The sequence below is a fragment of the Elaeis guineensis genome, chromosome 12, assembly GCF_000442705.2.
Source record: "Elaeis guineensis isolate ETL-2024a chromosome 12, EG11, whole genome shotgun sequence".
NCBI classification, from domain to species: domain Eukaryota; kingdom Viridiplantae; phylum Streptophyta; class Magnoliopsida; order Arecales; family Arecaceae; genus Elaeis; species Elaeis guineensis.
In genome coordinates this window covers 85,492,027-85,503,977 of record NC_026004.2, presented here as the reverse complement: position 1 = coordinate 85,503,977, position 11,951 = coordinate 85,492,027, and the positions used below count along the sequence as shown (strand labels likewise).

The window sequence follows — 11,951 nt, the reverse complement described above, 5'->3', positions numbered from 1 at the left end:
GGTCATTGGAGGAGAAACTGTCCACTCTACCTGGAGAGCCTAAAGATCAAAAAAGGATGATAAACTTTCAGAAGATATACTCGTAATTGAATCTAACTTTACAGTTTTTTCTACTTCTAGTTGGATATTAGACTCTGGTTCGAGTGCTCATATATGTACTTCAATGTAGGATCTAATAGAAAGTAGAAGGTTGAGAGAAGGTGACATGATCCTTTAGATCGATAATGGAGCAAAAGTTGCTGCAGAGGTCTTTCGCACTTATCTTCTTTGATTACCATCTGGTTTTAGATTAGATTTAAAGGACTATTATTTTATTCATGTAGCTAGTCAGAATTTAATTTTCATATCTATGCTAGCACAAGAAGGTTTTGAAATTAGTTTCAATAAAGATTTTTGTTTCATTTATTTACGAAATAAATTGATTACACGTGATCTTTTAATTGACAATCTATATCACTTGTATGTTGATGCGAATATGAATTTAAACGAGTAAATAGTGAGTACCATAGGTCAAAAGAGACTCAAAAATAAAATTAACTAGAAATACTTGTGGTATCATAGACTAAGCCATATTGGAGAGGACAGGATAAACAAACTGAAAAAGAATGGGATCCTTGGCTCTCTTAACCCAGAGTCATATCCAGCTTGCGAATCTTATCTTTGAGAAAAAATAGTCAAGTTACTCTTTGTAGGACATGAAGAAAGGGCCACTGAGTTACTTGTCCTGGTACACACCGATGTGTGTGGGCCATTTGATGTGCAGATCAGAAGTGGTTATAGCTACTTCATTACCTTTATCGATGATCTATTTAGGCATAGATATGTGTATCTGATGAAACATAAGTTGGAAGCTTTTGAAAAGTTCAAAAAATTCAGAAGTGAAGTAAAAAAACAAACTGGTAAACTCATTAAAGTTCTTCGATATGATCGATGAGGTGAATACCTTAATCAAAAATTTTTGAGATATCTTAAAGACAATGGCATAGTCTCTTAATAGACTCCTCCTGAAATATCTCAGTTTAATGAGATATCCAAAGGAAGAATGGAACCCTATTAGATATGATTAGGTCCATGATGAGCTTCACTGATCTACCCTTATATTTTTGAGGACATGCCTTATTAACTACGATTCACTTGTTGAATAGGGTCATCAAAATCCGTTGCTACCACACTGTATGAGATATAGTACGGTAAGAAGCTGAGTCTGCGTTATCTTAAAACTTGAGGATGTCCGGCATATATCAAGAGACAGATGGCAGATAAACTAGAGGATAGATCTGTAATAGATCATTTTATAGGATATCCAAAAGAATCTATAGGATACTACTTTTACTTTCCATAAGACACAATATGATTGTGAGTCGGAACGTCATATTTCTAAAAAAATAGTTTATCCAGGATGGTGGCAGTGGAAGGTTAGTTGAGCTCGAAGAGAAGGACTCTGAAGAGCAAAGAGCTATAGATCCTCAAGAACCCATTATTCATGAGCCAGTAATTGATGTTCCTCTATCACCTCCTAGATCTAGTAGGATCTCCCGACCTCCTGAAAGGTACATAGGTATGCTTACGGAGGAAGTAAAGAAAATATTCTTTATGGGAGATAGGGGTCATAGTGATGATTCTAATACCTTTGATGAGGCGATGTCTGATATTGATTTCGAAAAATAATTAGATGCGATGAAGTCAAAAATTGACTCGATACACTCGAACTAAGTTTAAACCTTAGTGGATCCACCTGAGGGTATTGTACCCATTGGATGTAAATGGATCTATAAAAAAAAAATAGGTACCGATGGTAAGGTAGAGACTTATAAAGCTAGGCTTATGGCAAAAGATTACAGTCAGCGCGAGGGCATTGACTATTAAAAAATCTTCTTGCTCATAGTCGTACTAAAATCCATCCACACTCTGCTTGTTGTTACAGCTTACTATGATTATGAAATCTGACAGATGGATGTGAAAACTATTTTTCTGAATAGGTATCTTGAGGAAGATATCTATATGGAGCTGCCTTTGGGTTTCATATCTGGTGATGATGATCACAGAGTCTGCAAGCTACAAAGGTCCATATATGAATTAAAGCAAGCTTCTCAGAGTTGGAATCATCATTTTGATGATGCGATCAAATCATTTGATTTCATCAAAAATGAAGAGGAACCATATGTATATAAAAAGGTCAGTGAAAGTGTAATAATATTTCTCATATTGTACATGGATGATATTCTCCTCATTGGGAATGATATTCCCATGCTGACACGGTCAAAAGATGGTTGTCCAAAGAATTTTCTATGAAAGATCTAGGAGAAGCATTCTATATTCTCGGAATAAAGGTCTATAGGGATAGATCTAAAAGGATATTAGGTCTGTCACAAAAACTGTACATAGAGAAAGTGCTGAAGAGGTTCAGCATGAAAAATTTTAAAAGAAGGCTTTTATCTCTTAGGCATGGTATTAATCTTTCCAAGATGATATGTCCAATCACATCTGAGGAAGTTCAGTGCATGAGTAGGATTCCTTATGCCTCAGCCATAGGGAGCCTCATGTATACCATGCTGTGTACTCGACTTGATATAGTCCTTACTATGAGTGTCACGAGCAGGTATCAGTTGAATCCAGATGAAGAGCACTGGATAGCTGTGAAGAACATCCTTAAGTACTTGAGAAGGACTAAGAATTTGTTCTTGATCTTTGGAGAAGATTTAGAGTTATGAGTCGATGGATATACTGACTCTGACTTTATATCTGATCTTGATGATAGAAAGTCTACGTCAGAATATATGTTTGTTTGCAATGGTGGCGCAGTCAGTTGAAAGAGTTCCAAGCAATCCATCATAGCAGATTCGACCACAGAAGCTGAATATGTCGCTGCTTCGGATGCTACAAAGGAAGACTTCTGATTTAAGAAGTTCATCACGAAATTTAGGATTATGACATCGAATGCCATACCACTTTACTGCGACAATAATGGTGCCATAGCACTTATTAAGAAACCAAGGTCTTATTAAAAATTAAAGCACATCGAGTGACGGTATCATATTATATGTGGCTATCTCGAAAAGAAATATATCAAGATGCGAAGAGTAGACTCTGCAGATAACGTGGCAGACTCACTGATAAAGTAATTGAGCTAACCAAAAATGAAAGTCCACCTTGAGAAGATGGGATTTAGATTAGTAGCCAATTGACTTTAGTTCAAATGAGAGATTGTTAAATATATGTCCTAGAAGCCAATATGACTGACACATTATAATAAATCTAGGACATAATTTTATACTTAATATATTGATTTGATCAATAAAAGGATAAATTTATTCTTCATTCAAGTGTGATGTATCCTTAAATTGTTCAAGGAATTAATTTTCGATACATATTCTCAAAATATTGAGAATCAGAGATATGTATTTAATTTTTAAATACTTTCGATCATAATATCATCATGAGAATGGTGATTGATCCGGATAGATCGACACACAGATCGCTTCCTTCGGGATACATGAGTCTCTAGTCTACAGTATAGAGACATTGAACGATAAGTGCGGATAGTTGTTAGAGAATAACTAGTACTGAGCGTAACCATACGAGAGATCATTTGAATTTCTATTCTATCGTCAGTGATTATCTCAATGCTGTAGTTGTGTAAATAGTCTTTTGATCTGAGATCACATGACTGCTCATAGTGAGGCTGCTGGAGTTTGACTGATACATAAACATGGATCTCAATGAGCCCTTGTAGTGGATGTTGGCGATAGTTGATCCACTACAGGAGTAAAATATGCATCAAGATAGGATCTACTGATTTTGATAAAGAGGAGTAGTCCTATGAGATTTGAGAGGCTAAGTCCGAGAATCTGTGACCACAGTAGTGTGATTGATGGAAAAAAATTTTCAAAGAAATCATAATTGAAATTGAGCTGATCAAATCTATATCATATGACTGATGTTGAGGTTTGATAATTTATCCATGATCTGTCATCTAGTCGAGACTCACGATAGAAGGACTGAATCACACGTTAACTATACTTTGAGGTTCATTTTTGATTCTACTGGATTGCCACTACATACTGCTAGGTATCACTGGTAGATTATGAGAGCTCACTGAGATTGTTCTGGATCGATAATTCTTGATGAGTTAGAGTAGAATTGTTCCAACCTATTGAAAAGAGTTTCGATAATACTTTGATAGAGATCATTGTATATCTCACTACCAAATAAAATTAAACCTATGGGTTCACATAACAAAGAGATTAGATCTGGAATAAGTAATTGGACTTATGAAGTATCAATTGGATTTAGAGAAATCCGATTGGGTTCAAGATAATCTTGCTAGTATATGGTTGGATCTAATTTTTTCTTTACGTTTGAATTTCTTATTTTATAAGATAATTTAACTTAATTACCTGCTAATAACCTAAATGAATTAGATTCATTGAACTTCAATTATTGGGTGTCTAAGGTTTTGAATCAATTGAATTAAGGATGCAAGTCCTTAATTAATATTCCTTAATAGTTTAGTTGGGGCGCCACCTTGATTGGATCAAGTTGGGCATGTCCCATCTTTAGAGGACGTGTAGATTCTTTATGGGGCATCTCTTGGGTGCACTTTGGGATGTATTTATGTGGGTGCAAGAGCTCCAAAAGTTGGCACCTAAAAGGATTCCTAAAAGAAGTTGGATAACTTAAGTATTAAGAAACCTAATGCAAGTAGGACTTGTATTATAAGATTGAATAGGATTCAATCCTTATGGCTATTTAAAGGAACCTCTCCTAAAGTCCCTAGGCATCCAAACCAGTTGCCCACATGCCCCTAAGAAGACCCCCCATGCCCTCTTTTCTCCTCCCTTTCTCTTCTCCCTTGGGTGTCCCACATGCTCCACCTTTGGGTGTCCCAAATCCACATGCCCATAAGGGCTTTGGCATCCCCTTTGAGTGCTAGCTCCTAGTGTTTGGTAGCAGCATATACAAGGGAGAAAGGCAAGAGAAGAAGAGAAGAAGAAGATAAAAAAAAAAGATCAAAAAGTTGATCGCGATCCAGACTTCGTTCAGATTCGCAGGTTGAATTTTCTTAGAGAAAAAAATTTAATCTTAAGAGGGCTGTTCCAAACTGATCCCGAATGGATATCCGTAGAGGTCGGATACTTGCGCGGCTAAGAGAGAGCTTCTTCTCTTTCAGATTCAGATTTAAAGAAAAAAATTATGAAATAGATATGTGATTCGATTACATGTTAAATTTCAGCATATGTACAATTACAATATATGAAATAGATATTTATGGTTTATCTTTTTATGCATGCATGATATAGATTAAAAGTATTTTAATCTATTATTCTACCATGATTTTTAAAAAATAAACTTTTAAAACATACATGCATGCCCCTACATATGAATTCCAATAAATTAAATGGATCATGTTTGGGTTGAGCTAACCTATATTATGCTTCTAGATCGGCACGACCTGTTTACGACTCGTGAATATGAATTCCCAGCCCTACAAGATGGTAGCAATTGTCTTTGAAATTTCAGGCTGTTGGATCCATGCTACCCTCATATTTTTCCTTTGATCATTATTTTTCTGATTTTTTTAGTGCTAGTAGCATGCTCATGCACCTATCTATCCACTGCTATTTGACTTATCACTTGCCACCTAATGTACTTATTATTTATAGATGTTTATCATGTTTGCTAAGTATTTCCAATTAGCTTTAGTTTATTTGATTCACATATTCCTCTTTGAACCATGATAGGGGGCATCTTAGAAGTCTACAATTTTTCAGGGATTCACCATTTGAGATCGAAATCATGAACCCTAATTCTTTTGGGGTAAAAATTAAGAATCTATAAATGCCAAGCAGTGGATGTGAGTATGTGACTACTAAGGTAAGCCCTAGTTCACTAAAAGAAATAAGCTTGCTTAAGTGATTCTTATGCATAATAATGCTTCTTGTTATTTTGTTCAAATATCATCAACCACTTAATTATGATTATAATAAATTAGGATGCATGGTGGCAACTGGTCATCTACAAATTGTAATAGAATATTCTAATGACCTAAGTATTAGGGTAGATCTTGATGGGCCAAATAAAGAAAAATGGAATATCTTTTTATCAGTCAAATCCTGCTTTTTAGGGCCTGTTCTTTTGTGAGTAAATATCATGAAAAAGTTGATCAAGTTTTTTATTGACTAATTTATTCATATTCTTACGATTTTCAATATGGATAAGTTACTTTCCCATGAATAGTAGTTATCCATGAAATGAAAAAAAATTTTACCCACCTAGGAGGTGGCTAAATCATTTTCTCATCAACCAAAAAAGTAATCTATTTAATTCATTCTTAATGTACCCTTAGCTATAATGTAATACAATATAATATAATATAATATTTATATAATATATTATAATAATATAATAATATATAATAATATATTAATATTTATAATATATTATACTATATTATTATATATAAATAATATTATATTATATTATGTTAATATAGGATATTAATAATATAATATATTATATTATATTAATGTATAACAATAAAATAATATAATACATTAATATTTTATATTATTATATAATAATATAACAGTATAATATAATATATTTTAATAAAATGAAACCATATATAATAATAAAATATATTATATTATATATTAATATTTATAATATATGATACTATATTATTTTATAATATAATATAATATAATATAATATAATATAATATATATTATATACCAATAATATATAACAATAAAATAAAATAATATATTAATATTTTATACTATAATATTATAAATAATAATATAACAATATAATATCCTATTATAATATATTATAATGATATAATATATAATCATAAAATATAATAGTTATATAATATATTATAATAACCATATAATAATATAATATAACATAATACTTATATAATATATAACAACATCATAATATAATATATTATATATTAATATTTATAATATATTATACAATATTATTATATATAACAATATTATATAATATATATTATATTATATTAATTTAAGATATTAATATAATATAATATTATATTACATTATATTCATATATAATAATAAAATAATATAACACATTAATATTTTATATCAAGTAGTGGATGTGAGTATGTGATAATAATGCTTCTTGTTATTTTGTTCAAATATCATCAACCACTTAATTATGATTATAATAAATTAGGATGCATAGTGGCAGCTGGTCTTCTACAAATTGTAATAGAATATTCTGACGACCTAAGTATAGGGTAGATTTTGATCGGCCAAATAAAGAAAAATAGAATATCTTTTTATTAATCAAATCCTACTTTTTAGGATCTATTTTTTTATAGGTAAATATCATGAAAAAATTGATCAATTTTTTTATTGACCAACTTATCCATATTCTTACGATTTTCAAGATGAATAAATTACTTTCTTATGAATAGTATTTATCTATGAAATAGAGAAAAATCTTATCCATCTAGGAGGTGGCTAAATTATTTTCTCATCAACCAAAAAAATAATTCATTTAATTCATTTCTAATGTACCCTTAATCATAATATAATATAATATAATATAATATTTATATAATATATTATAATAATATAATAATATTATATATTAATATTTATAATATATTATACTATATTATTATATATATTACATTATATTATGTCAATGTAAGATATTAATATTATATTATATTATATTATATTAATATATAACAATAAAATAATATAATACATTCATATTTTATATTATAATATAATAATATAACATTATATAATATAATATGTTATAATAAAATGAAATCATATATAATAATAAAATATATTATATTATATACTTATATAATACTATAATAATATGGTATAATATATTATAATAATATATCAATATAATAATATATTATATTATATATTAATATTTATAATATATGATACTAAGTTATTTTATATAATAATATTATATCATATAATATATATTATATAACAATAATATATAGCAATAAAATAAAATAATAAAATAATATTTTATAATATAATATTATAAATAATAATATAACAATATAATATACTATTATAATTTATTATAATGATACAATATATAATCATAAAATATAATAGTTATATAATATGTTATAATAACCATATAATAATATAATATAATATAATATTTATATAATATATCATAATATCATGATATAATATATTATATATTAATATTAATAATATAATATATTATATTATTATATATAATAATATTATATAATATATAATATTATATTAATTTAAGATATTAATAAATATTATATTATATTACATTATATTCATGTATAACAATAAAATAATATAATACATTAATAATTTATATTATAATATAATAATATAACAATATAATATAATATGTTATAATAAAATAAAATAATATATAATAATATATATATATATATATTATATTTATATAATACTATGATAATATACTATAGTATAATATATTATAATAATATAATAATATATAGCAATATAATAATATATTATATTATATATTAATATTTATAATATACTATACTATATTATTTTATATAATAAATATTTTATACTATAATAATATAACAATATAATATACTATTAGAATATATGATAATATATTATAATGATATAATATAATATAATATAATATATAATAATATTTATATAGTAAATGATATTATGAAAAATATAGATAGACTATAGCAACTTATCCAGAAAAATAATAATATAAAAGAACATAAGTATTAGATTTTCAAATTATTTTTTAATATATAAAATAATATGAATAAATTATTTTTCTATCTATATATTGTCTGAGAAATATGTATCTAAAAAAATATAATTTTTTAAATAAATTTTTTACTTGCAAAAGAACGGGCCCTTAAGACTTATGTTTAATTAGTTGTACGATAAGTCCAAATCTGTCCTACTATTCAGGTTTATCCTTCCAAGTAGAAAACCGTACTGAAGAATAGTGCTATAGAGCTTTATCTCTTCCCGGTTGTAAAACTGTTGAAGAGAGAGTAATGGAATAGTTTTATCCTCAAAGTTGTAGCTAATCAAAGATAGGCCTTGCAATAACCCTTTTGCCATTCCTCTTTATTTATCTTACTCATTTCACATATTTGGATTATTCATGCAATATTACAGGCCAGTCATTCCAGAGAACAGTGGGCGCTGTAGCCAAACAACAAACTGAGTTATCCTAATATGAATAGAGGAATCTTAGAGGAATACCTACAAATAAGAGTAGCTATCCTCTCATTTTCTATCCTGCAACCAAGCAGAACAAGAGTGGATTAGACATAATATATAGACTGAAGTTATACATATATAATCCATAAAAATTTACTATGGAACCTAATCATAAGAATTTCCTACAATAACACTTGCCAAGGATTTGCAGCCAAATATGACTTTCTCTAACAGCTACGGGTGTAAACGGACTGGATTGGATTGGATTATACTTAAATCCAACTTCAATCCGAAATATTTTGGACTTAAAAATTTGGCTCCAAAATCGAACCAAATACTCTACTAGTTCAATCCAATATAGTCCGAAAAGTTTAAATTAGATTGGATTGGATTTTTGGACTTTTACATGCATTAGACTATAATTTGGATCATAATTCAAAAGTAAGTTATATGAATTCGAAACATATACTACTTATAAGTACTCTATAATATTATCCTATATCTAACAACTAATATTATAATAGTAATGGATAAGAAATAAAAAATATAAATTTTAATATCAAAGGTCTCAATAAGTCATGATATAATAGCATCAGGTCAAAAACATAAGTTCTAAATTTTCAAGAAATACTACATCACCAAAATATAATAAGTTTCATAATATTTAAAAAAAACTAAATTTGAAATACATATACACGCACGCACGTGCGCACACACACATCAGGGCTGGCCCTGGGGTAGGTCGAACTGGGCGACCACCCCAGGCCTTGCATTGATATTCTAATGGAGTGCAAGGATGGCTTTCTACAATATTATAATAAAAAAATAATTAATAGATTAATGATGAATTTTACACACTGCTTAACGAACATATCTATAGAAAATTATTGCATGTAAATTAATTTTTCAATGATAATTAATGTTTAAAGTATGCCAATTTTTAATAGAGAAGGATCTATTTTTTCATTTGGCCCCAGGTTTAAAAAATATCAGGACCGACTCTGACACACACACACACATATATATATATATATAATCCAAAAGTTCAAATATAATAAGTTCTATAATATTTAAAAAAAACTGAACTTGAAACAGAGCGCACGCGTGCGTGTATATATATATATATATATATATATATATATATATATATATATATATATATATATATATATATATATATATATATATATATGTAAAATCCAAAAGTTCAAACTAGAAGAATGGACTGGATTTGATTTGGACCCATAGTTTCGACTTTTAATTAGATTTAGATTTTATAATATTAAATCCAAATCCAAGTGTAAAATTTAAAAATTTTTAAAAATTAATTTTAAATACAAAATCAAAATTCAAATATCCGATTCAATCCTGTAGTTCGGTTCAGATCGATTTGGATTGATTTGGATTTCCTTCGATCCACTTACATCCCTACTAACAGCCACCTCATGCTGAATTTCCATATTAGTTTTCTTCAATATTAGTGAGTAACGCCCAACCACTCTGTGGGCAGTTGCCAGTGTTGCTGTCGCATTAATGGCCGGAGACATCTCCTCCTATTCTTAAGAGCTCGCGGATTTGTTCTTTGTCCTGCGAAGTGCGCTCCTCTCTACTTTTCTCGGGCGGTAGAACTATGGACCAAGAGGGGTCCAAGAATGGCCATGAAGGAGAAGAGAGGAGAACTCAAAAGATTTCCTTCTTTAAGCTCTTTGCCTTCTCCGATGCATGGGATTACGTCCTTATGGCCTTGGGCTCGGTGGGTGCGTGCGTGCATGGGGCCTCCCTGCCAGTCTTCTTCCTTTTCTTCGGGAAGCTCGTAAATGTTGCTGCAGTTGCCTCTCTCTACCCTGCGTCAGTTTCGCACAAAGTTGCAGAGGTACCAAGCATAAACCCTTGATTTAATAATGATTACATAAAGCCAAGCATGTAGGAGAGAGAGACAGAGGTGCAAACGAGAAATAGGAAGCCGGAAGAAAAATGAAATGGCAATTACTTCACAAAATTTTCATATTCAATTCGACCTATACGGCGGATTGAAATTATGAAACGGCTTTTGGTTTATGCAACTTTTAGGGATTTTGGGTTACATAACAGTTTGAGATTGTTTCGATAATTATTAAGTTTGTTCTTGCTTTTTTGCAGTACGCACTGGATTTTCTTTATTTGGGCTTTGCAACACTGGTTTCAGCGTGGATAGGTAAGTTGTTGATCTTTCTCACCGGAGAGACGTGAGAGATACTTCCTTGTGCGTGCCTCCGAACAGCCAACGTTAAACAAATAAATATCGAAAAAAATAAAAACAAAAAAAGAGACTGGAGAAACAAAAAATCTTTATTACTGATTTGATTGATGGCGTAATCTTTATTGTCGTCCTTGTTGTAAATGACAACGGGAACTCACCAGCTTTATTGAGTAAATGAAGGAGAGTACGCGGAGACAGCGATGCAGCCTTGTGATGAGATGTAGTAGTCTTCTTCAAAAATGGAGCCTAGCTAGGTTGTAGCGGCTGCATTGCCTCCTAAAACGCTGAAGATTTGTTTTTAGATTTGCTGAGAATAACTTTACGGTATCTTTCTTGCTAAGACTCCAATAAATAGCAATATTTAGTATTATCCACACCAATCACTAACAATTACAACGGCGTGTTTCTTACGAACCCTGTTGCTTTAATGAGAACAGGTTTAGATAGAATAACATGACTTGTATAGCTGTATGGAA

General features: G+C 29.5%; 1 protein-coding gene across 2 annotated transcripts in view; it reads left to right on the top strand.

The window, feature by feature from the left end:
- Nucleotides 1-10,822: 10,822 nt before the first annotated feature.
- Nucleotides 10,823-11,951, top strand: part of LOC105033381 (ABC transporter B family member 2) — a 44,604-nt gene continuing 43,475 nt past the window's right edge. Inside the window, exons 1-2 of one of the 2 annotated variants that reach the window (XM_010908146.3) lie at nt 10,823-11,109; nt 11,376-11,430. In XM_010908146.3, coding sequence (XP_010906448.1) covers nt 10,867-11,109; nt 11,376-11,430 — 298 coding nt within the window. In that variant the 5' untranslated portion in view covers nt 10,823-10,866. Of the gene's footprint in view, nt 11,110-11,375; nt 11,431-11,663; nt 11,800-11,951 lie in introns of those variants that run through there. The other variant, XM_073246579.1, reaches the window with a different exon arrangement.